The sequence below is a fragment of the Cygnus olor genome, chromosome 5 (genome assembly GCF_009769625.2).
Source record: "Cygnus olor isolate bCygOlo1 chromosome 5, bCygOlo1.pri.v2, whole genome shotgun sequence".
NCBI lineage: Eukaryota > Metazoa > Chordata > Aves > Anseriformes > Anatidae > Cygnus > Cygnus olor.
This window is the reverse complement of record NC_049173.1, coordinates 37810247-37837035: the sequence shown is the minus strand read 5'-3', so window position 1 is coordinate 37837035 and position 26789 is coordinate 37810247. Positions and strand designations below refer to the sequence as shown.

At 41.4% G+C, this 26789-nt stretch overlaps 1 protein-coding gene across 8 annotated transcripts in view; it reads left to right on the top strand.

Annotated features, from left to right (window-relative positions):
* The window catches only part of RAD51B (RAD51 paralog B), a 378738-nt gene that overhangs the window by 253267 nt on the left and 98682 nt on the right, over positions 1-26789 (top strand). For 2 of the 8 annotated variants that reach the window (XM_040557565.1, XM_040557567.1), the window contains exons 10-11: positions 1760-1838; positions 17870-17950. The exons of 1 other annotated variant lie outside the window; for it this stretch is intronic. In XM_040557565.1, coding sequence (XP_040413499.1) covers positions 1760-1838; positions 17870-17950 — 160 coding nt within the window. 5 more of the 8 variants (XM_040557566.1, XM_040557570.1, XM_040557568.1 and 2 more) reach the window with 4 other exon arrangements.

The following is a 26789-nucleotide window of genomic DNA, read 5'->3' as shown; positions in this document are numbered from 1 at the left end:
TGATTCAGCAGCAGAATTTGCTGCCAAATCCTGTTATTACATAAGTATACTTCAGAGCCCAAACTTCTGGTGCTTGATATTGTTAATCTTACACTTAGGAATAAATGTTCCAGCTCTGTGTATCTATACAGTGATTCAGTACTGTCTGACTTTTCAGGGAAAAGTTTTGGTGAGTATGAACTTCCTCATTTTTCTGAGGTCTCTCTTGACTTTTATATAACACTGTTCACTGTTTTCCTGCTGATCATTAGACACCTCCAACAAAAATCATATATGACAGCCTTTAGGCGTGCTTGACTGTTGGGTGGAATTAGGGCATGACATTTGGAAGTAATGGAAATAACTTACTTCATTTGAAGTCAGCAGGAGCTATTGGTGCTCCACACCTCTAAAACTAAGATCTTTGTCTGTAGTTCTAAGAAATCTGGATTTGGATGCAACTGCAGGAGGTTGCGTATCTTGGGCTGAAGGGATGTAGTAGCTGACAAGGCCTCGGAAATGTAAGCGCTGAGATGTGTGCTGATTCTAAAATACGCTGCTGGGTGAGGCCTTACTGCTGAAGTTAAATGAAATCAATACGCCGAAGCAAAGGAAATAGGCAGGCCTGCTGGATTTCCTGTGCAGTTGAGGTGGGCCCTGTGGCATTGCTGTGCTGAAAGCAGAACCCTGAAAAGGATCAGAGCATGTGGTGGGGGAGCAGCCTCACCAAATGGTGTCCTCAGGGCCTGTCAGGATAGGAAGGCTCTTCCACAGTGCTGCACTGGGAGAACTGGTCTTCAGTTCCCTGGGGACGTGGAGATCACTAAACCAGTGTTTGTGCTGATCACACTCTTGGCAGAGCTTATTAAATCTACCATTAAAATGTCACTTTCACATAGGTGATAGAATGGGGGTTACTTCATGGCAAACTGTGATAGAGCAGTCCTTTTCAATCAGCAAAAATCAGGTAGACAATAAAGCCAGGCACATTCATGTCATTTGGGCTAGCGCTGTGGGTTCCATATCCCAACCTTGCTAAGAAGTCCATTTCTGTGTGTCCAGACCTCCGCTGTAGGTCATCTTCAGTAGCGGGTGTTTCCTTCACATTCGAGCCAGAGAGCTTTGAATATTTCTGACCCGGCCATAGAGGGCCAGCATACCCAAATGCCAAGCTAAATCTGATTGCACTGTAAAAACCCTCAGGGAATTTCAGTTCCTATTTTGAAACTCCGAAGACAGGATTCTCAAATAAAACTTGAATCGGTCACTGACCTTTTTTCAAAAGAGGTCATCCAGATCACTGCAATGCCATGTTACCTTCCCCGGTGTGGTGACCCACGGGTGGATCATACTGCTTCTGGGGCAGCAGGAACATGGTGGAATTATTGGAGAAGGCAAGGGGATGCATCCATAGAATTGCTAGTGGTGATTAAAATTATATTACACAGCAGCAGTTACAGTTTGCTCAAAATTGTCTCCTGCCCAAACCAGCAAGAATGATCATCTTATTTGCCAATAAGACAAGCAAAACATGTTGTTTTTATGATGGTTGGTTTTTTATTACCTGAGAATCCTTTTTAAATTGCAGCATGAGCTCTACATTCCTGTGAGAAGATCTCTACTTAGAAGTGACAGGGTTAGATCAATGGCAATCTTGTTATTTCTACATTATGCTTTAATGCTTCTGGAATTTAAATCTAGTGAGATTGTTCTACAAATTTGAGCTCTGATCAGTATGTGATAGAGATATGTACTTATACGTTGTTTGTTTGTTTTGCAGATCCTGGTTGCAAAATCCCCTGTTGCTCCATTTTCCATTTTTTTCTACACCATTGAGAAATCAGGTTTGGTTCTTCAAGGTAGGATCAGAGCACTGATTACTTTGCTTTTACAAATAGTGTTTTAAGCAGGCTGAAGGCAGGTAACAGTGACGGTTGTTGAAATGGTGCTGTTTTTAACTAATTAAAAACAAAAACAAACCAAAAAAACCCACACACATTTGAACAGTCTAGTTGACAAGGGCAGCCTTCTGCTGCTTCCCCTGTCTCACCTTGGGTAATACTAAATTAGTTGCTGCATATTCCCATGGATTTAAGAATAGGCCCTGAAATTATTACGTCTCCCTGTTTTCATTCAAAGTAAGTTGAATGGTTCTGGCATTGTTCCTGTGGGAGAGACTTTTCCAGGAGGAGCATACCTGTCTATCATTAGTAGCATGTTCTAATAAATAGTTTCTCTTTAGCAAATGGCTCAGCATCAATAAAATATGGGAAATTAATATCTGTCCGCTATTTCTGTGATCACTTTAATGTGAATGCCACAGGGCCCTAATAATCCTAAGGTTCTCTATGGTGTGGGATATTGTACTGAAAAGATGGGTAATAATACTATGATGGCAGGGAACTAGGGCTGTTTGTGGCCATCTCCTAAAATGTGTTTTTGAACCATTGTGAAAGAGGGAAATGCAGCTCTTCATTTATTTTCCCTATTTATCCTGGTTAATATTCCTTTAATCTATCTACTTTTTGACAGACATTCATAGACCAACTGTGTTTAGTTCCTCTGTGTTGATATGCTGTCATGCTCCTGATTGCTGCAGCAGTTTAGCAGACTTTTTGTTCAGAGGATACTCTCTAATATGTAGTCTTGGTTTTAAGAAAGCTGAGTATTGCTGTTTCTCAGGTTCCAGTGATTAGCAATCACTGATTGCTAAATACTGATTTTAGCACTGATTGCTAGTATAAAAACGCTACAGACATTTTAAGGTATGTGAACAGTTCTCTTCCTTCTGATTGCCCATTTCCCACCTACAAACAGGCGGTACCAGATCAGCAACGTATTTACATTTATTGATGACTAGATAAGCTTAAAATACTGGTGATACATAGTTTAAGAAAACAAAAGAAAAGGAAAAAACTTTTTTTTTTTCTTCCCTTTGACGCATCTACATAATGATAATGTGAGGGTCCATTGGGTGTTTCCTAAACCTTTAGATATTACACCCAGTGTATTCTTAGATGGCATTCTGGGACTTCAGTCTGCCTTATTTGGTACTGGTAATTTTAAACAGGCTACATGTACTAGCAACATTTTTTATTAGTTTAAACTAAGATGGCTTGCAAGAGTTGCTCTGGACATATTTTGATTAAGGACAGGGTATAAGACATACCACTTCTCTATCTCAATTATCTTCTGAGTTGCAGAGATGTTTCTGGTCATCATTAAAAAAGTAGACAACTTCCTGCTCTGTCTTCAGGCACTAATGTAGTGAAACTTCGGGAAAGAAAGACTTTCTATTTCAGAAACTAGGATCATTTGTTCAGAGAGGATCTTTATTTGTTTCAAATCTTTTCAGTAAGCTGGGAAAATAGCTTTCTAAGGACTGAACCCTACCTTTAAAGAGCAGATTGGCCTGATAACATGTACTGATGATGGCAAGGCTCTCTGATAGTACGATGCTTGATAGCACTGTATGAGGAATATGGCAATTGCTCTTTTCCCTGTATCCATATGTTTCTGGGGTGTACATTCACCATTTTTCTAAAACCAGCGTGGATTTCTCTAAGTGAGCATTATCTTGCCATCAGGCATTCTTTGTATATTTGGAAAGCAGCTTGGAGCTTTTCTCTGTGTAAGCTTTTTCTTAGTTTATGACTATGCTGTTATATTTTTTTCCAAGATAGGTAGTAAGCAAGGGCATAGTTCCCCTGATAATGTGCCCTAGCCTGTTTTACATAGCAGGTAATGTCCTGGTCAGAGATCAGACAGCAGGATCTGAACCTTAAACGTTCACATAGTTTAATCTGAATCTGGCATTTCTATGATTTTACATGCTGGTTCTTTTAGATTCTAGGTTTGTAAGTCTGGTGGTATTGGTGAAGTCATGATTCAATGATAAGGTCCTGCTGCTAGTATCCTTAAAGAGACTTGTAAGCACTTACACATGAGAAGCATCTCACGAAGTTTTACAAAGTAAATATTGCGTGTTTTCTTCCCACACTTCAATGAGCATTATTTCTGCAGAGAGAAGCGAGCAAATCACATGCAAATGATTGTTTCAGGTAAGATGTTGACAGGAATTGCTACCTAACAAGACAGAGTGATTAGCAGAGTGGTGGTGGGTGGCCTTGTGCAAGAGAGGCTAGAGTTTTTGTAAGAGTTGAAGCTTATACGTTCCAAAGGGAAAGCTGCATGCGAGGTAAGATGTCCCTAGGGCGAGTTAGCTGGTGGGGGAGTTGTCCCTGTGTTGCGGTTTGAAGGATGTCGTAGAGTGCGAACAAGTGGAATCTGTCCCGCAGCAGGATTGCAAAGGCAGCTTTCCCATTCAGTCTTTGTTGTTTAATTCAGTTGGTGTCAGGAGGTGAGCACATTCAGGGCGTCTGATGAGAACAAGTGGATGGGTGTGGGAACTGGTGGGAAGCGGCAGCTGTCTGAAATGCCCAGGATTCTTTCTTCTTACTCAGGGGGTCCCATCCCGGGACCATTAACCAATAGGCCATAAACAAAATTGATATCGGAAAATGTGGCTGGAAGCTCCTTGATTAGTGAGGGTGAATAGGGAATGAAAGACAAAGTGAAAGTGTGATTTAACAGTTCCACAAGCAATTTCCATTGCCACCTCTGAGGGATTAGGATGTGTGGAATAGGCTAAAAATGAGGAGGAGCTCCCCCCTTTTGTTCTGTGGGCCAGAGGATAATAAAACGGCAGGAGAGGCAGTGCGGCTAGTTAGGGATTTCACAGGCTGCTATTTGATGCAGTTTAAGGAGCCCTTTGCTATTGTTGCAGTTAAAATGGGAAGCGGAACTGTTCTCCATTCGCAAAAATCTCTAGCGTCCTCAGGAAGAGGGCTGAGAGCAAAAGGCTATTAAGATGGTAATGCTGCCCCATTTGGAGGAGTGTATCAAAATCCTCTTTGTCAGTGTAAATCGCTGCTCTGTTTCCCTGGTGTCTTTGCATCTCATGGCCCCAGTGCAAGCACAGAAGTGTTCAGAGGAGATCCTAGTGAAGGAAGACCTACTTCTCTGGTATTGTCAGAAGAGAGCTCCAGGTTGCCCAAGGGTGCCACGGAGAAAACTTTGCTTTTAAAAATTTCATGTGTTCAGGGATTAAAAGAATCCAGTTATTCACTCCTTTTATTTCTGCTTTCAGACTGGAGAAGTGAAATTTGATAATTGGAAAAGAGCGGCTGGTCAGAGATTTAGCAAGGAAAGTCAGCCTTTGGTCTCCTTTCATTGCTGCAGTACGGTCTGTGCAGTGGAGGAATGCAAACCCAAAAATACCCTCAGTTGCCTTTACATTGCAATGCAATGTCATGTGCTGCCACACCACAGTGTGACTCTGTAGCGAACCTGAATTACAATTGGAAAATCCAGTCTGACAGATCTCTGTTTTGTAAAGCTTCTCCACTTAGAGAGGCAGATACCTGGACCTAAACACTGCAAAATATTAAAAGCTTTACTGTCTGCATGTGTATTCTGTTTAAGTACTTGTTGTTGCTTGGATATTGCTCCCTAATGCAATATGCTAGTTAAAGTGAATGACATGATTCTGTCAAGAAAAAAAAATAACAACATCAACGACAAAAGAAAGAACAACAAAAAAGGTTTCGATCTCTTTGTTCAGGGCTGCAAGTCATAGGATGATTTTTGTCATTGCCAGTGATATGAATTCTGTTTTGGGTTGGAAATGATTAGCTGATATTAGTATATCAGTCAGAGCAGATCATGGGCTGATCTTGCCCAGCTGTAGTTTCAGAGAAGCTGAATGTAGCAGCTACTGCGTTAGGGCAGCTGGACTGGCAGATGTGACTTACACGTGTACATGCATATCCAGAAGGAAGACAGGATAAATAAGCTGATGTCAGTTCTAAGTTGTATTCTGTGGGTGATCTTCTGATGCTGGGGAATAAATACAAGACAGCAACAGAACCTACCTACTAGCAACTGGCAGCTCAGCTGTCTGTGAAATAAGTCTCCTTCCATCTCACCTAAGTAAATACCCTCTGGTACTAAGAGGGTGGTGCTGCAAAAGACAACGGAATGTGCTTGCCAACTGGAGAGCCTACTGGGACTTTTCAGGGAGAGCTTTTGCTAAGTGATTAACATTGCTCGTGACTGAAAGAACTCAAGCTCTGGAAACATAAGGCAAATAATATTAGTGAGCTAGGACTTGCTTTTGAGTAATGGTTTATTTTCAGCTTCATAGGGTTTAAAGACGAGTGGAATCAGGAGGTCACCCAAACTGACCCCCCATATTTCCTACATGCTTCCTTCAGATACCTGATAACTTATGATACACTAAAGCATTTCTTCTAGGAAGGCATTTGCTTTTATTTGAAGGCATCAAGAAATGTGAGTTCCTACTTTGCCTTGACAGTGTTCTCCAGTTTTAGCTATCTTGCTGCTAAATGCTTGTTCTGTATTTCAGATTAGAATTTGTCTGCCTTCAGGTTTTGGTTTCAGTTCTTGTTATGACCTTCAGTGCTAAATAATGGAGCCCTCAAATTGTTGCAGTTTTTCATGAGTGTACATGACGTCAAGATTTATCCTTCCATGTTTCTGTTCTTCCATTTGAAAGAAATTTGTAACTGTCTGCAAACTTAACCTTCTGTGTCTCGTGCTGTCTCCACTCACTACCTCAAGAAAGGACGGAATAATTTATGTTGCCAAATTGAAGATTTGATTTGATTTGATTTCTGTCCCAGCAGGACTGGTTGATTAGTTAGTTAGTTAATTAATCAGCCCTTTCTCCTTCCTGTCCTCTTTTCCACCGGACACGTGTCTGCGTGCACACAACACAACCTTGCCTGTGATGTCTTATTGAGGCAGGTGACTTCTGGTAGGTGGTACTGGAAGGAGAGTTTCTTAGGGGAAGAGATCTAGGAACAGCCAAATCTTGGGAAACCTTATTACATTGTGTTTCATTTGACACTAATGTAGTGAAAGAAGCTAATTTTGGTCTCAAAATAGCACGAAGTTTGGGTTTGTAGTGCAGCATGGCAAACGGTCTCCAAAGTGCTATAACTAATTTATGTGGCTGAAGCAAGTGAAAAGTGCCTCATTTTGTTTTGTAAAGAAATGCTTTGGTAATGAGTAGCGAGGTAGAAAGGGAATTCTGAAAGAAAGGGCAGCATTATTTGTATTGTATTGTGTGAGTTTGAACAGTGAGAGACAATGATTTACTGCATCAAAAGCTTTCATTCAATTTAAGAACTGTAACTATAAAGTGACCTTTGTCTAGAGCAACATGGATATAATCTGTAAAATGAAGCAGGGTTGTACTTGATGTGTGAATGGGTGGAAGACAGATTAATGGGAATAAAGTTGTGCTTTGCTATTGAGATGGTAACAGATTTGCAGTGCCACTGGTGATTTCCGGCCCTATTGGAGGGATAAAGATGAACTGATCATTGTTAGGATCTCTATGGGGTAGAACAGTTTTTGATGTATTCCCCACAGGACACTGAAAGACTCATGCTACTTGTAACAGGTTTATAATAATGAGAGCAAAAAAGCATGATCAGTTTGTAGGCTAGGTCCATCTTGACAATAAGGAATGTGAAAAAAATAAGACCTCCATCATTCCTTTGCCAGCAAAATCTCCCTATTGATATAGCTGACATAAACGAAAATTTCCAGATAGTTCTTGGCATTTGGGTGGAAAGGATTACTAAACCTGACCCAGGAATGCTGTTGACTTGGATGAGTGCATCCTCACCAGGTGGCTTTGTGGGAATCATTCAGTTGCTTTGCAGCTGCATTGGCAGAGCCTCGATGGAGTAGCCCAACTCTGTGGCTGGCACAGATATAAAGACAACTGAAAATGGTAATGAAGAGAGGTGGAGGGAATTTTTTTTAATTGTGAAGGAAGACTAGAGGTATCTTAGGTTTAGATCCAATAGAAACAAAACAAACCCCATCATTTCATTAAAGTTAAATGTTTTCCTCTGCAAGCATGCTCTTTCTAGCTGCATAGTAGATAGACAAGAGATCGGTAAAGTTTCTGGCCAAATTTGTTGCTGTGACTGTAACTTGCAGGAGGGTGTTATACTGGATAAATCCAGTGTAGTACACAGTATTGAAATACCTGCTTATTTCTGAATGCATACGTAAAGGCACTGAAGATAACGGTACAGCTTTCCTGCAGTGAATGCCAAGCATATCCCTAAATGATTTGCTAGATTGTAACCAAAGTGCCAGCATTTAATTTTTCTGAAGTTTCACTGAACGTAATATGAAAAAACTCAGTGCAAGCAGTGTGCCAAATCTGTTCTCATTCATGCAAGTGTGAATCAAAACCTATTTGTTCTGAGCCAGTGTTGTTAAACAAATGAGCTGAAGAATATGAGTGTATTTGCAAAGATTCAGTCTCTGTTCAAGACTGTCATATACCACAGGCCTTCTGGGACAAAATGGTCTCACTTCAGAGAAATCTTGTCCTTACTAGTCTCACAGTAATGAATTCCTGATCAAAGTGGGTTGCTCCCCTGTGTTTTCAGCCCAGTGCTAAAGCAAATGGCCTTTTTTCCAAAAGGCTTTTAGCATAAGGAGTGAAGGTGCGTGTTGATTAGAGGTAGTATCGGTGATTTGTGACATTATATTGTGCTGGGAACTGAATTTTCTCATAGAAGTCCAAGACTCTGCTATTGATTGCCTGATTTTAACATAGAAGATGTTACATCTTTCAGGCTACGGATTTGTAGAATAAGGACAAATGTACTTATAGTGGACTTAATGTTCTTAAGCAAACACATTCATGAGTAGGAAGCCAAGAGAATGTCCAAAAACATGTTTTTCAGCCAGAATAAAGTCATATGCTTTTGAGTGCATCTTACAAAGGCAAGAAGCAGTTAAGTCATACTGTGACGGATCCCTCTCTCACATAGGCACGACTACATTTCTTTTGCTGTTCTCAGAGTTCGTCTGTTCTGCCATTTCATCAGCATGTTTGGTGAAGCCATCACTACCTCATTTTATCTTGTAGAACAATAGTTAGCAATAGAGGACAATGACCCCGATGATGTAGCCTTTGTAGTATATGTACCATTTCTTTAGCTGTAGGACTCGATGTATTCTGCATGTTAAGATTTCTGAGCGTACAACTTAGCTGCCAAAGGGAACTGCTGGAAGCTGTGTTGTTCTCTGTGCTAGGGAGGGGAGAACGGTGCAGAGATCCGGCGGTTTGCTCCAGTCTAAACCTGTACGTCTCCACAGCGCAATGCTCTGTAGATAGGCACATTTGAATAGCACTTCACAGAAACTAGAAAACTTTGCCCAAGGGGGCGCTTATTAGCACAGGGATAGCACTTGCAAACAAGGTTCCTGCTGCTTTGGCCCCAGCGCTGTTTTTCTTTAAACTTTCTCTGTGTTTCCAGGATTAACACAGCTAGAACAACCTCAGATATCTCTGTATCTGATGCGTAGACTTGCCCTGTCTTTAAAATGGACTAACCACAAATTTAAATGATCTTATCACATAGGCTTAAATCTCTCCTGATAAGATGGAACAGGAATACATAGCACTTTCATGCAGACAGACAGGTGATAAACCCTCCCAACAAACAGGTTTTTACTTCAAAAAGTTTTTCTATTTACAGTCATTCCCTAAAATTAATAATGTTGGATGGTATTATAAAGTTTTTTCCATAATATTCACTTGAACTTTTAAACAAATATTTGTCAACTGTATATTTGTACCCCCTTTTCGCTACATTTCAGTGCTCATGCAGGATAAGTATACAAGGTTATGTATTATCTGCAATTTTGTAACTATCCATGTAAATGTTGCTGTTTGTAAAAAGCAAATTTCCATATACTAATCAAGCATGGGCCATAAGCATTCTGGATATCTAGTAGAAAGCCAAAAAATAAACTACAGGAGACACATCCTATTAAAACAGACTGAACATTAGTAACAAATACATGCAAGAGACAGTACTATGATAAGCTATAAACCACTATTTACCTACAGAATTTATTGAGCGATTAATTCAGTTTACAGTAGATCTGAGTGTAATACTAGTTACATAGTGTTAGTGATTGTTATGGCATTTCTCTTCATTGTTTATGCTGTAATGAAACCAAAACCTGGCCCTTTGTCATTCAGTTTTGTGAAGACCCCTGAAAAATTTAGGAGATTAAATTTCAGGACTGGATTGAGTTAACTAAGGGTGACGGAGATGAGACAATGGTTTGTTAGAGCATGGTGTGTCAGCCCTGGTTTGCCACCTGAATAACCCTAGAGGGTCTGCCCAAGGTACAGCTGAGGCCAGGCACTGCAGACACGGCTGCATGGGTAAAGAGGCAGTGCAGGTAGAATATGCTAGAAATTAGCAATTTTTCAGGAGATGTTATTGCTGAAAAATTTTGCTCTTTTTTCCACTGAATCTGATTTTCATTTAGATTTCCTAGCTTTTCCATTACAGAAACAGTGGCCAATATTAGCCCGAAGCCCTACGAAGGTGTGCTCCCCAGGAGCAGCAGCAGAGATGTGGAGAGTGACATTTCTAGGATATGTTGCATGACTATTGGAGTGCTATCAAGCAGTCTGATAGTGCTATCAAGCAGTCTGATAGAGTGACTTCTCAAGAGTGCTATGTTCTCCTCTGGAAACCTCAGCTGGGATGTTCTCTACTGAGTGAGTAAGCTTAGAATAGGCTTATGTCTTAGAAAGCTGATGTCCTGAGTCCTGAATGCCAAGCATTGCTCTCCTGTAGATGTTCTGAGTGTATTTTGGGATGAGACACTTTTGCTTAGTAACATATAGGAAAAAAAAAAACATCATATTCTTCCTTCAGGCTGCATACATTTGATGGAAGGCATGTCAGCTTGGAACTGCACAGTTAAAACTAAGTCAGTTTTAATGAGCAATACCCTCCCTTTTACCTTTTTTTCCATATTTGTGCTGTGAGTGAATTACCCAGAATAAGCTATCAGTCAGGCAGGCACATATATTATAGCTGCTTGTTTGTAGCTTGTATCCTATCTGCTGGGGTCATTTGCTGGGGTTCACCGAAGAGCAGAACATCCTGTTTGCTTCATTTTCTTTTGTCTGTCCCACACCAACACAGGGAGAATATTCCTATATGTCTTTTCTTTTCTGCTCTGAAATTGGATCACAGTACTCCTGATTGTGTTCAATAGCTGGAAATGCTGAGGATATCCGATTGCTGAGGTCTCTTATTTTAAACTCCACATGCCAGGAAAAGTATGTGGGATCCCACCAGCTTAGCACTGGAGGGTGCAGGATGCATCAACAGGAAAACCAAACAAAACATGAAGTGAAATTCATTTGAAAAGGGAAGGGACTCTTATACCACCCATCAGCAGTGTTTAAACTATTTGTATCCACACAATAGGCCTTTTATTTTCCTTCACTACTTCTAAATATGCAAACTATCTTAAATTGATTTTTAGATCTGCAGCTGCCACTAAAGTCAGTGGGAGCTGTAGGTGCTTGTTACCTTTGATAATCAAGCCAATGTATTCTAATATGATAGCAAAAGCCAAAAACGCTAAATTAGGGTGGTTGAAGCATAACTCTGGTAGTCCTGTAGTGTGATCCCAGCCACATTCATACTTAATACAGAGGCACAGCCTCATGCTGTGCACATCAGAGCTCAAAGGTATGTTGTTTCTTCTCTGCCTTTGAGTTTTCTCCCCCTGCATCTCTGTGGCCTTGCTTCATCACTGCCGTCCTTCCAACTGAGTAACACTGACTGGGAATCTGCTGGAATTTAACAGAGCTAACTTGCATTCATCCAGAATACTTTCCTTTCCACGTGAAACAGGTGTGCTCCCCATTTTTGTCTACAGTAGGCATTAGACTGCACTGGGGAGCAGGTGGTCACAGTGCTGACCTGGAGCCTTCCACCCACCATAACCACAGAGAGCACTCACGGCCACCCCAGGCACAGTTTGCTTTGCATTTTGAAGATTTGCTGTGCCCTAGGAGAGGCTCCTAAGCTGTGGCCAGAAGTCAGAGCAAGGCCAGATTTCTCCTGTGTAAAATGAACTAAATTCCACTGTCAAGTCTGAACATGAGGAGAGAAGGGCGGCTCTCCAGCTGGCCCCAGCTGTCTGGGCTCAGCAAGGACACCGCGTGTTCCTGCAGCACTCAAGGGCACAGGAAACTCCGGAGTACAAATGCAATCTGCAGAGGGGTAAATGTGCTGACCCACCTGAGGGCTGCGGCCGACAGCATGGCACTGATCAAGGCCAGCTTGCCTCACACTCAGTTCAAGACTGTCTCCCCTGCTAACAGATCTTTGCAGAAGAAGAGAGCAGGCTGAGGATGAAGCTGTCTGCCCGCTTTTGTTCCTGCCTTGTTTTGGGTATAGCTTTGCTTACTGGGGGCATGATTTTGTTCACACTGTAAGGTAACAGAATGAAGCGGGCACATCTTGCTAAGCCTAAATCAGATATGAATGAAGGCAGAATATGTCAAGGAAGCAGTTATTACCACTGCCTTCACCCTTTCAGTCATTAAGTGTTAGCTGACACCTGTAAATGCTTTGGGTTGGCGTAGGGCTTTGGACCAGGTTTGGAAGGGCCTTGGACCAGTCTCACAGACTGAGCTAAAGGCAAGAAGAAACCCATTTTTTGGTCAAAGAGTGATTTCCTGCGTGATCCATGTAAATAGCTTAGTTACTGTATGCCTCAGTTTACCTGTCTGTAAGTAAATGATAATAATTACCATACGGGTGCAGAAAATTAACCTTCCACTCCCACAGGTATCTGCAGCATGTCATTACAGAAACTGCAACTCATACCTAATATAAGCAAATGTGCACTTCAGGTACGGCTTGGGAAGTGGCCAGCAGGAATGGTAGACAGTTCCATACAAAATGCTGTTCTAAAATACATGTATTAGCTCAGCTGTCGAGAGCTGCATGACAGTTCCAGATGTTCCTGTGTTCAGAGGAGGGCTTTTTGTAAGTAGGAGGAGGCCAAAGGGATGGGAACTGACTGGTGGGTGATTGCCTGGAATTCTTTTCCCTAGTCCCGAATTAGGCAAGAGAAGTGGATGGTGAACCAGGACACTTTCTTTTCCCTTTGTCTGGATCAGGGTAGATGAAATCTATGTCTTGGCTATGCCTGGGTTGATGGTCCAGAGAAGATGGCATACTTGTCATTAAATCTGTTCACCTGTCCTTCCCATAGCATGAAGAGTGAGTGATAATTCAGTAACTTGTCCAAAACAATTACTTGTCCAAGAAGAATAAAATTCTGCAGGAAAGCACAAATGATAAGTCTGTTGTAAACAGGGCTTGCCAGCTGTCTGTTTACAGATCAGGGGATATGGATTTTGCTGATGATCTAAAGGCATTTTTTGCTCATAAGGTAGGAGATGGGACTGGAAGGGGTCTAGTGCTAATGCTGATTTCAGGCAGTGTGTTCAGATGCCTGGGTATTTTTGAGTAAGTATATTCCAAGTCTAAACTCTGGTCTTCACATGCACTTCCTTGAATAGTTGCTAAGGATTAAGTTGTTTTGCTTTTCTTTGGTTTTGGTTTGTGTTTTTTTTGGTTTGTGTTGTGTTTTTGTTGTTTTGTTTAGTTTTGTTTTCCCCTAATGCTCAGAATCAGTAGCTTAACTGGTTCAGAGAAAGCTAGTTTAAATTGTCTTTTGTTATTGCTTGCACCCTAGACTGGCGTTTTTCTCAGTTCATTGGTTCTGTGTCAGTTTTTTCATAGTACCGCATATTGTTGGTAAAATAAGGAGGCTTTAAAATACAGGAAGTAGAGGTAATGTTGATCTTGAAACACCAGCAATTGAAAGGACCATTCAGGGTTTCCTTCAAAACAAAACCAAGTGGTAAGATAATGCTAACCAGGGCTGTGTGCCCAGGAGAGCATCATAATGAAGCATCCACTGTTATTGTTCAGCTCAGTGTTTGTTCTTCATGTGAACAAAAGGAAGGAAGAACTCTGCTATCAGGCTAGAGAGGAAGGAGTCTTTGTTGCCCTTGGCTACCCTAACTTTAAATGTGAGGAAGCACAGGGCACTGCAACATAACCTTTCTGCAGTATTAGACGGGGGAAAATTGATAGTTCAGGAGGTTAAGGGCGGACACTCTATTTATCTAAATAATAGGTTTCCCTTGCATGAAAGCCCCAAATCAGGTATGACAGTGCTAGTATTTTATTTAGGTCATGTGAGTCAGAGGTTTTAAGCCCTGGTTCCTCTGCTTTGCTGCTTCTCTGCTGTTCTGTTCCCCCTCTGCATCGTTGCTCACCATCAGGAACAGTAAGAGATGCCATTTCCTTATTGAGTATGGCAGGCACTGAGTGTCCTTAATGTAAAGTTCAGTCATGTTGCTGAAGCATCAGGAATGTATCTGCTCAAGACCGAATGAGCCACACTTACTGTACTTTTCTGCTCCTGCTCCACCCACAGAGTTGTCTGCTGAAGTGGCAGAATCCCTGCCGTCCCTCTCCCCCTCCTTCAAGCCATGAGGCTGACATGCTGTCAGATTAATGAGGAAGTTTATTATACTTAGAGCCATTGTTTCAGATCTTCAGATGACTCAGGCAGTGACTGTGCCATCAGCTTTGGCTGCCTGTACTCTTACTTTGGTTCGTCTGGTCCGTGTTCCATCTCTGTAAGTATCAAGGGACACTGGAAAAGCAGATTTTCACCCCAATAGAGGCAATGCTGTGTTGTTGAGGTGTTTGGGGAAAAAAAAAAAAAAAAGTGTGTATTTTGATTCTGGTATAAAGGGTTCATTTCTTGTATTTGATGCTATGAATTTTCTGGGCCCAGAGTGAAAGAAGTTCACACATATTTATCAGTTTTGTCTTCATATTCAGTGTGCACCCACAGATTGACTTCTTAATTCACAGGCTGCCGTGGTGTATGTGATATACAAAATGCCATTTTCATACATTTATGGCAGAGTCTATTTCCATAATTCCAAAATCTAAGGAATCTGCTTTCTCCTACCTGTAAGACATGAGTTTTGGAAGACTGCTTGTGAACTTTATGATGATACAATGGCTGCACAGAATATATGTCTTGTGAAGGATCTACCAACGTCACTGTAGACAGAGCAAGAACGTTACTTACAGAAAATCATCTTATTTTGTTTAATGTAAGTGTTCTGAGGACATACTGATTTGACAGAGTGGAAGCATGTGGTAAGAATGCAAAGAGAATTCCATGAATCTATGGAGATGGTAAGTGTAAGGAATGTTCTTTGAGGGGTCTCAAGTATGTCAGTCACATACAATGTGGGTAAAGGCACAAGAATTAGGGCCAAGGTCAAATCAGATATGCTTCTTGTATGGCAAATACAGTTCTGGAGGTGATCAACTTGTGTGTAAAACCATGCTGGATACAGGAAGAAATAAAACAAATATTCGGTATTACATTACTGGTATTGTGGCTCTGTAAAACCACAAAGTTCAAGACAGAAAATGGAAAGAAAACTCTGAATGTCCTGGAAAATAAAGTTAAGAAATAAAATGAACTCAGACCACCCATAAGTAGCCTTCTGGAAATAGATTGATCTTTACTTCACATAGTAGATGTGAAAGCACAGTAAAATGCTGGAAACACAGATGGAGCAGTGGGAGGAAGACTGCCCAGACATAGTTTTTTTCATTACTGGCATCTTAAAGTGTGGTGGTTCTTTGAAGAAGAAAATCCAAGATTACATTTAGCACATCTTAGTCAAGCCCCACAGCAAGTATGCTCAGGTTACAAGTACAAATGTTTTGGTTTTGTTTTTCTAATTGCTAACCCTAGAAATTATTTGTTTTCTAAAAGCTAAAAAGAGTTCTTTCCTTCTCACATGTAATCATGAGTGGTTTTAACAGAATAAATCGTGTATTCCATGCCAGCTAAAACTGTTGTCTTCAATTATGCCAGTAATGGAGTTCTACGTGTGCAGTTACAGTTTTTATACTTGGGTGTTAAAATAAAACTGAAGAGGCACAGAAGGAATAGTATCTGCTTTGGTTTTTTGTGTTTGTGGTCCATTTGCTGAACAGAGCTAGCAAGGCTGATTGAGGAGCTGACATCCAGCAGTGTGACTGAAGACAATAGATGAACTTCTGAGTACTGCCAGGGAACAATTATCCTGAATAAAGTAGGTGTTGTTTTGATGCATCTACAGTTAGAGCTGCCTTGCACTGTGAGGGGCTTCCTCTCCTTCCTAGGGTTAGGTGGCTGGGCAAAACCTCCTGTAGAATGAAACTCTAGGGCATTTCTCTGAAATGCCTCACCACTTCACCTGCTCTGAAGGAGAAAGCTATTTCTAAATACAATGCAAATCAAAAGGTATCTCTTTGTCATAACAAAATCGGGGGGTGATTTACTCCTTTACCTTGGGTAGAAGCTTAGCGGAACCCACAGGAAGCTACCCTGGACCCAGGGAAGGAGACACAGTCTTCACATGGCTCCTGGAATTGGGTTTCTCATTTGGGGACTGGACTTGCTAACAGAATAGTTTGCAGTGGGAGACCCAGCTGAAAGCTGCCCGTGGACAGGGAGAAGCTTTTTATGAAAGAATCCTAGTAAAAAGGCTAAACCTGTTACCAGGAGGAAACTTTTTCAAATGAACAGATCTGGCAAAAGAAACAAGAATAAATAAGGCAGTGTTACTGCAAAACAGTTTTTTGAAGGAAAATGGTGTTGGTTCCACAAGCTAGCAAGAGGCATATCGGTTACTGTAGGAGGAGTCCAGTGGCATCAGATAGACCCGTCTGGTTGTTTACTGGTAGGGATACATGACAGTATTTACAGTATTCAGGAAGAAGGGAGAGACTGAAGACTTCACTGTGTTTTATTAACATTCTCTTTCCAACACAAATCACATTGAAGAAGACAACAGATAAATCCTGATTTCACTTTATTAGTAGTTGTTGAGATATGCTTTTATTACGAGAAATGGGAAACAGATTACACCAGCAAACACATCTGGCCTCAGCCTGGCCTTCAAGTCATCCAAAAAGAAGCACGAAATATGGCGTTGTTTACAGCCAGGCACTCACAATCCCACACAGCTGCAGGGGTGAGAGGCAGCCGAATAAACTCTCAAGACAAGCTGACAACAGCTCCACTGCTGGGGTGCCCCTTTTACAGACGAGACAACAACAGATGAAGAAATCTTGAGAGTGACCCAGAGCAGTACTCATTAGTGAATGAAGCGCAGGCAGGAAATGGGACAAGATTCCTTTTGTCATAGTTTTTCACCCAGCTGTCCACCCGCCCCACAGCCACCCACATGCAATCAAGTCTAGTCCTAGTCCCAGTCAAACTCCAGAAAAGTTACACAAACAAAACCTCCAGTGATTTCATGCAGACCCCTTCCAAGTTACATTTGCCCCATTAGCAAAGAATGAAAAATTGGTGGGTTTAATACAGGCACGTTTATCACTGCAATTGAGATTTATTACAAGGGGTTATATTCAGGTAAAGCTGATCAGGATTGTGTAATTCCTCTTATGTCTGTCTGTCCATCCATTTCTCTGTGTATCTACTGTTTATTATTGATTACTAGCACTTTTACTATGTCTATTGTATTTCATTTGTATGGCAAAGCAGAGATTTTTATTTTATGTAGGTATATACTCTCTTGGTGTGTCTAAAACAGATGCATTTGATTCCCAAAATGTCAGCATTTGCACACAGAGCAAAAACATTTCTGGAGCTCTGAAATGGATTCTCTGAGGGATCAAATGCTATTTGGAGATTTTAAAATTATAATAACATAAACACTTCAGTTTCTTGGGATGTTTTGTTTGTAAGTACAACTCACTAAAAATCTTGCTCACGTGTTATTAAAACCCTTTTGTTTTTTTCTTTTCTTTTTCTTTTTCTCGTGTATTGAAAGTAGATTTTTACCTGTATTTCTCAGCTGGAGTTGAGTAACAGAATTCTTTTACAGACAACTCTGTAAAGGACTCTCCTTCTTCCAAGTGGCTGCCATTCTCTTCTTTAGCAGAACTGGGACTGCAGTGTGCTGTGAGTAAGTTGCACTTTATTCCCTTGCTGGTCGTAGTCCCTTCACACTTGACTTTGCTCCTCAGTGGCTGTTTTTAAATAGAGCACTTGTGTATGAGCTGTTCATGAGATTCCTCTGAAAGGAAACTTCTCATGTATCAGCCTCTGAGTTTGAGCATCAAGAAAAATGAGGGTCAAATTTGCAGCTTACCATAATTGTTTTTAAAATCATGAATTCACCCAGGCTTGAAATACAGTGTCCTGTGACTATATGTAGTGCCAGAGTAACATAGAGTAGCCAGAGAATTCAAGTTAACATTAAAAAAAAAGAAAAAGCCCAACCCCTTCCCCCTAAAATGAGAATACTTTGAGATTGGCAATTGGCATTCTCAATTTTCAGATCCATAGTAGTATTGTATCATAGCACTCTATTTAAATGTGTTATTTAAGAAAAAAAGCACACAAGGAAATTAATTTTAAAAATGGTGCTGGGAGATCTGCACTTGCAAAAAAAACCCTGCCTGTTCTGAGATGGAGACTTATGGCACCCACCTCTCCTTTCCTTCTGTGTGACAGGAAGAAAAGAAACAAAGATGTCTACGCAGAGGGGTTTGATACCAATAATATGAAAAGTGTTTTGACCATATCCGTATTAATACTTGTGTAGCAGTACTGACAGCTTTATTGACAGTCGCATACAACTGTGGTCACAAGAAACAACACTAGAAGGAAGTGATCTTCTGTCATTCTTTACCATGGTGGGAAGCCTTCTGAGCTGATGCACCATACCAAAAATAGTTGTCCCATTTACCTTTTGTAGCAGACTAGTTTACTTTTCTTTTTCATACTTGTTAATGCTATTCTAGACTGTGTTTTCTGGACAAAAGAAAAACAGTATTGCATTTCATTTGGTATGGGTTTCATTTTGTCTTTCACTTATCCTGAGGAGCCCAGAACTGGTTGTTCTAGAGGACAACATACCCATGCCCCTTTTCTATAGCCTTGTCCCCCAAGGTACCTCAGCACTGATCTGAGGCAACTCTCTTGAAGCTCAGCACCCCTTTTTAGACCTCCCACTTGAATCAGTCCACATGGGTATCATGGCAGTCTTCCATGCTGATAAATATCCACAAGGAGCCTGTGTAAGAAGACCAACTTGTTCCACCGGATGCCAAAGAGATACGAAGAGGTCACAATTGCTAATCACCATGATTTTACGTTTAACTGGGAAAGAATGCTGCAAATTATCAGAACAGTCTTAGAGGCATCTGGTTTGCCACTTTTGGAGCCTTATTACTACCTCCTGTGCTGTCGAGATGGTAATGGTCGCTATCAGACATTACTGCATCTCCTCTTACCAGTGTGTCTGGGCACAGTATCACTAGAGCTTTTAGTTGTGTATTTTTCCCCCCACAGCTCTCATTTCTCATCTTTATTTGAATCACAGGCTTGTTCAGCAGGTCAGCTAATGGAGAGCAGATCTTTTACTCGTTCTGGTTCTTTTTTTCCCTTTTCCCTCTATTTATATAACACACAATTTGTAATCTTTTTAAAACCAAAGAAGAGAGAAGTCTTGAGTTCATCTAGATTAAAATCAGCTGCAGCCTATTAATGGACTCAGCCCAAGACTGAGACTTTAGGAAACAAAAACACTGGACTAAATTAGACTGAACTGGCCTCTGTCTCCTGGTGAGGGGATTCATATAGTGAAAGGAAAGGGGAAAAGGGGGTTAAAGGGAGAGGATCTCCATGTGGTTTTAATTCATTTTGATTCTTTTCCTGAAGCTAATTTACCCAACACAAAGGCTCTGTAGTGGGCAGCCAGCTTTTTAGAAGTTTGGCTTTCACTGATAAACAACTCAATTCCTGTTCTGAAGGTCTGAGATAGCTCAGACCTGTGTGTAATCAACAGAGGTTTAATGTGGATGTTTTGGTACAGGGTATTTCAATTACATATTAGAGCTCTTTCATCATCTGTCAGATTGTATCCCGAAGATTCTCGGATAATTGATCTAACTCCTCCATTCATTCCTCCCCAGAAACAGACAGTGAATTGTCTCATTGAAGAATCGGATCAGCAGAGAGATGGGTCTGTCTCGCCACAAGTACTTCCCCGGCGTTGTCAGAAGGCAGTACTTGGCTTGTTCTGGGCATAGGAGACTTTGCCACCGTAGTGGAAACTCTGTTTTCTGCTAAAGGGGAAATACTAGAATGTTCTATTCATCCCCTTTGCTATTAAATCTTTTTTATTGCATTCTTTGCCCCATTGGTGTGCGGGTAGTCCTCTAGCAACATACAAGAAATTATGTTTTTGCCCTAAAAAAGCCAGACGGTGGGTGGGGAAGTGAAGCAAACAGTAAATCATTAGCTGGAAATGACTTGAGTGATTGTTAGGCACAGACAGTCTTTGGTTACAGTTTGCATGTACATAGTGACGATAACTTGTAATCTAAGCAAAGCTAAAAGGCAAATGGGGAGATTAATGGTGGGCTGGAGGAGGGAGTGGAACCAGGCCTTGAGAGGGAGGGTTAGCTGGGGCAGGATCTGTGGGTGTATGGTTTTACAGTACTTCAAGCCCATGTGCAAATACGTGTTACGCTAAATGAGTGTATGTGGGACATCTATTGCTGGCTGGCTAATGAACCACAACCATCAGCAGCAGTTGTTCGCTGCTCTTTTAAATGTGGCCTATGAATGAGTAATATCAGAGGAAATACAGTTTTAAGGCTGTGGTCAGAAGATACCTGACTTCAGCTGCTAATTGTTACCCAGTTTTGTGTAATAGTGGACAAATGATTTTCTCATGTCCTGTTTTTAATCGTCTTTTCTAATTTACAGAGATCGAGATGTTCAGCAACATATGTAGCATGCTCTATTTCTACATTGTTGAAGGCCATATATACATACGTAGATAATCCAGGTATTGCCCAGTTATCTGGAAAGCCTTGCGTTGCCTTCTCTGGGCACAGTTTTCCAAAGTGAAATTTTGCATTTTCTTGGCTTTCCTGATTAAGAATCAAAGTTTTAAATACTCACATAATACTTTACAGTTTGCTTGACTTAAATAATTTACCACATCAGTAACAGCTCATCTGGAGACTAGATTGAGCAGGACCTGGGTTATCTCATGGGATTCTCGTGTAGTCCTTCCTCCTCCTGACCACATGCTGTACCTCCCCTCAGGACCCACTAAGGTGCTCTGTAAGCAGAGCAGAGATGCTACGGAGCTTTGGGGAGTTAGACTGTTTTTTAAGGATAAGTCAAGGATAAATCAGTGATGTGCCAGTGCTGTGAAACTATTTAATACGAAAGTGAACTACTGGAAATCGTCTTAGCAGTTCATGCCTGTATTTTTTATTGCCAAAACTTGAGGCATGATATGGCTGAAAAAAAATGACCCAAAGCCTTTTGGATACTGTGAGGTTCTTCCACTTTCTCTTAGGCCTTCCTCAAACACACTTATAAACAAACTGGCCTACTGTCCTTTTAAGTTACTTTGTTTTGTTCTTTTGCTTTTACTCTAATAGTCAGTAAGTCTTATTTGTCTAATGCTTAGTCAGATTGCTTCCTCCTGTCTCTCCAAAGAGCATTAGATACTGAGGACTCCAACAGGGTAGTTAAAGGTCTATTCAGAAACAACTGGAAGTAATTAGCCATCTAGAACTTGGCCAGTAATAAGCTGTGGTTAAAGGATGAGCTGAAATCCTATCCATCTGCTTAATGGGGTTCAGAGTTTTATTTTAAGGGTTAAGATTACCTATCAGTAATTTGAGAGAATAAACCCATTTTGGATGGTTTTCTTTAAGAAGAAACCTGTTATTGGTATTCTTTAAAAAAAAAATGCAACTTGATGCTTTTAGTGTTCTACTTGCTTTGAGTGACAGCTAACAAAATACCAAAGAAATAACTACAGTAGTTTAATGTAGTAAAAAAGGGTCTATTTAACATTGGTTTACAGTCAGACACATTAGGATCTTCATATGTTGAAAGGGATACCATACTCATCCTCACCTCAACTCTCCTAGGCAATTGGTTGGGGTTCATCAGTTCTGCTCCTCTCAGAGCAGAGCTGCCATGTTCTTTGCATTAATCTCCACATTTGGGGCATCTGTTCCCGTGATTCCCTTTGTCTTGTGAGGTCCAGACCCTGCTCAGCCTGTGCTTTTTTTGCAGTCTTTTGTTTTTAGCAATTGTTAAACAAAGAGGTATTTAACTGTTGCCTTATTTAGCTTGAAAGGAAGTGTAGTGTGAGATCTACTAGTTTCAATAGGTTTTAATCCAGCCCATATTGAAAAGCCACAGTCTCTTTCTTCCATTGATTCAAAGCTGAAGAAACCACGTTTGTTCAAACAAAAACCTCTGGGGAGAAGGATGGGTTCAGACAGTCATTTCAAGGCATCAAGCTATGATGGGGAAGTTATTTTTGAGAAACCTGTTTTAGTGCGATTGCAAAGTCAGACAACTTACTATATTGCTTACTCTGGGGTCACAATGTTAAAGTTGTCTTCACAACCATAAAGCTAGAAAGATGCTTTTGAAGAAGAGATATTTGACAGTACAATATTCCATGAAAAAATTTTTACCTTGATATTCTACTCTCAACCAATTTGATCCTTCTCTGTCACACAAAATAGGACAGCAGTAAGGTCTTGATCCTGGAGGTTCCCAGGGATGTGACCCAGCAGATGGGATGTGTTACCTCTGAGTACCTGCACTAGGCTAAGTTCTAGTTACCCTTGCACTATTAAGGGCCTGCAACACCTTTGCTGATATTTTACCCGTAGAGAGGAAAAAGGTCATGATTTTCCAGTTTTCACCTACAAGAAAATGTCGAGAGAGACATCCTGCTTTCGTGTTCTTCTCGTGGTCCTTTAGCTGGCTGCACGAGAGCATGTGCAGTCACACACGCAGCTCAGTGCCCTTGTGCAAACTTGCCTTTATGTGAGTCAGAGTGAGCTCCATTCCTCTGGTCGGGTGGCTGTTAACAGAACAGGAAGCAGGGCCTGTTGGGAGGATTTATTTTAAGAATCTGTTGTACAATTTTGGTTCCTTTCGGCTGCAGTGTTTGTTGTCGGCATATGGCTGTTCTCTTGGGGATGCTCTGAGTGAGCTGCACGGCTGTCATTGTTTCTCATTTGCCTTGCTGTGTTTCAAACTTATGTGTGGTTTCAGAGTGCTCTGCTGATCTACCAGGTCAAGCTCCCTGGGTGCTGATTCTCATGCGGTAACCATCACCCCAGCCACCGTCAAACTTATTTGACTTTATTTAAAACTATTCCTGCTACTATACCAGTTTTTTTACCATGAAACATCTGTTCTTCAGGGAGCTTCTGCATGTACAATGCTTTGGGGAAACCATGTACAAAACTTTAGTAAAAAGGTTTGTGAATAAAAGGCAGAATACTGTAGAGGAACATTCTGTAATATGACATGGGTGGTTTTGGTTTTTTTTGTGTGTGTGTGTGTGTGTGTTGTTGTTTTTTTCAGAATTACCATTAGGAGGACCTTTTGTAGTCATTGCAATACTTTGTATGCTGCATAATTTTTTCTGAAGTGAGATGGCGTTATTATATAGAGGGCTTCAAGCAGTGAAGTTGTCCTTAGCATAGGAGTTTTGCTGCTGGTCTCTCGTAGCTCTTGGGGAATAGGCCATGAGTTGTTCTTTATCACCACTGTCTGGTGGGTGAACAATGCATTTTGAGTCATTTCTGTTATCCTCATGCAAAATGGTGGATAAAGAATGAAGTTACTGGCTTCAGTCACAAGCCATTTTTAAGAAAACTAAAATGGCTTACTCTGGTGCATTTTCCAGGAGTTGGACACATCATTCATTGCTCTCAAGACTTTCACAGTGGGCAGCACTTGTGGGCCTTCCGTACCCACAGGCTTCCAAACAATATAGGCTTCTTAGCATGGTTCAAATTCGCTTATACTCTCTGTCTTCTTGCAATACCTTCCACAAGAGTTTCCTTATATTATCAGGTTATTTGTTGCTTGTCCTTAATTACTGCCTCTAAAAAATCATATTGTTTGGAGAGAAACAGGCCCATCAATAAAGGCAGAAATTGAAGGACAGTTGGCTGCGCTAGAGCTCTGAGAATCCAGAAGTGCTGTTTTTCTGAGTGTACTTAGCATTTTGCTTTGATGCTGTGGATCCTGTACAGTGAAGGGTGAATACAAAAGTAGAATATTGGTACTAGCCCAAAATTTCAGATGTTTATCATGTGATAGCTGAATTTCACATACCTGCAAAGCTGGGCTTGGGAGTCTACAAGAAAAGTTTTCTTTCAAGATTTTTGCTTTGATTTGGGTTGGATCTATACAGAAAATGTCTTGTGGCATATTATTCACATTTTCACAGCTTTTTTCACCATCAGGAGATAAAGTTCCTGAAGTTCTGAGCCAGCAGAAGGAGGTGAAATAAGGTGGAATATGATCGTGTAGACAATTCCACACATGTTCAGATGTTTAGTGTTCAGATTTTTGCCAAGTTTGAATAAATGTTTGGGCTGGCTCTGATGTCATCCAGAGTGATTCATCTGCTTCTTACTGTCTCCCAAGTGGGTGAATCACGTTGTATAACTCCAAGACACACTATCAACATACATAGACAGAGATGCACTAGAAAACTCACTGTCCTGAAGTCAAACCCTTTTCCTCTGAATGACAACTAGCAGATACGTGGACATGTACTTTCCTGGTTTTCTGCATAGTCCACCTTTGATTCCTCTACCTAGAGAAAAGGTGAGGCGTAGAGGAGACCAAGCTAGCCTGTCAGAAGTGTTTCTTTCCTGATACCAAGCGCCAGAGTTAGGAAGATTATTTTCTCCTTCCTCCCAAGTCCCCTGGCTCTTCTTTTTTTTTTCTTTCCTTGGCAGTATCCATTGGAGGAGACAGTCCTGTTTCGGACAAAACCTTGTTTCATTTCCCTCCCACCCCCTCTTTCTTTTTTTGTCCTAGACAAGAAAAGTGCATCATTTGAGGAATAAAAATCAAGTTTCTATTTCTACATCTGCTTTTCTCCCCAGGCTTTTATCTGTTGACTTGACTGATTTGCAGCCCTTCCTTCCCCCCTTGCTGTTAACTAATGGACTTTGGTACTAAGCCAGCCTTTCAGTGCACACCACCATGCCAACGAGAGTGTGTGCAGCTATTCTGTCTGCTTCGGAAGGCTACAGATGCGGCCAGACCTAGAACAATTCCTGTATTGATCCCGTGCTTGTCAGTTAATCCGTCATAAGGCATGGGAATCCTAGCCCCTTCCACATCTGCTTGCATAACTGCAGGGGGAAAACCAATTCTCTGAAGCTCTCACCAGGAAACAAGAAAGCAAAGAGAAATGGGAGCTTGCTGGGAGAGAGGGCTGCAAAGCTGCTGAGCCGGCGGGCCGTGAGATTGCCTACCTGCTCCACCCTTTCCCCCCCTCTCCTTTTCATCCTCCTGCAGGTCAGCAGGATCAGGTTTATGTTAGCGAACCATGAAGCTTATCAAATAAATGCTGCAGCAGCAGGTGTTTGGCTGTCTCCACAGGCCAAGTCTAACAAGGTTGATATTGTGTCTGTGGCCAAAGTAATGCAGTAATTACTTTTCTGGGCTTGGAACCCCCTAGAGGTTTCTGGGAACCAGTTAGAAAAACAAACCTTACTAAGAGCAGGGGATTTTTAAAAAGAACAGTAGTTCTGCCTGTGCCAGAGGAGAGGACAGGCGCTCCGAGCGCAGTGCCCGCTTTTCCTTTAGCTCGCCTCACGCCGCTGGGGCCGGGGCAGAGGCCGCGTGCTCAAGGGTGGCTGCTTGCCTCTGGGCAGGCACCTCAGTTTGGCCCAAAGTGCCATGTGGGATGGCAGCTGCTTTCTGTAAAGACCTGAATGTGGTGCAGCAAGAACAAACCCCGGTTAGGGGGCCCTTCGGTGCTTGCAATTCCAGTGATACAATTCAATTTGACTTACAAATTAGGAGTTATACAGCATAGCTTTCCCACTGCTGTGTGTTTGTTGCTTTTGAGCATTTCTCTCCCAAGCTATGAGTGCAGAAACTAAGGTTCTGACAGTGATGCAGCCTAATTTCACTGAAGGATGAATGTGATTGCAGAGCACAGCTCTGCTGTGCCGTACCCCTTTGTCTCAGGTAATCTGTCCCAGGCCAAGGAGGGGAAAGTTAAAACAGGGCCACACAGCGGTGGCATTTTGAGGCAGCGGTCTTCATCCTTACTTTTGAGAGGATATTGTTCCTTTAGGCTAAAGCTCCTTCTGTGAAGCTGATTACTGCAAATGTTAATGCTGGAGTGGAACAGCAAGAGTCTATTCAGGACTGAGGTGTATGGCAAGGTCAGAAAGAGGCTGAGGCATGTTAGGATTGGTGTTGTGGTGGCAGAGCTGCGTATGAGAACCTCACACATGACTTATCAGTGTTCACCTGAGTGTAACCAGACATGAACCAGAATGTATTTGCTATTAATATTACAGCAGTGATTTTTTTTTTAACTTTTGTAATTAGAAGAATGTGCCAGCTTGTGCGTGTGTGTGTGTTCTGGCAGGGGAACGATGCAAGTGCTTACAGTTTCCATATGAAAGCAAGAGCATGCCTTTTCTAGGCCCCAAACAGTTACAAAAGTACCTCATAAAGCTCAAGAAATAATGGCAAAGAAGGAAACAAGTGGCAGCAGATTAGGCCAAGATATTTTATGTACTGTGATATTTTGTGTAGTCATCTGGAAAGAAACAGAAGAGACCTTTTGAAGATCATTGATTGGAAACAATCTTTATTACTGATCAAGTTCATCTTTGTCAAAAGGATGGTTATTTAAATATTAGGCATCATTTACTCCCTGGCACGAAACTGATTCAAAGACTTGACCTGATATATCA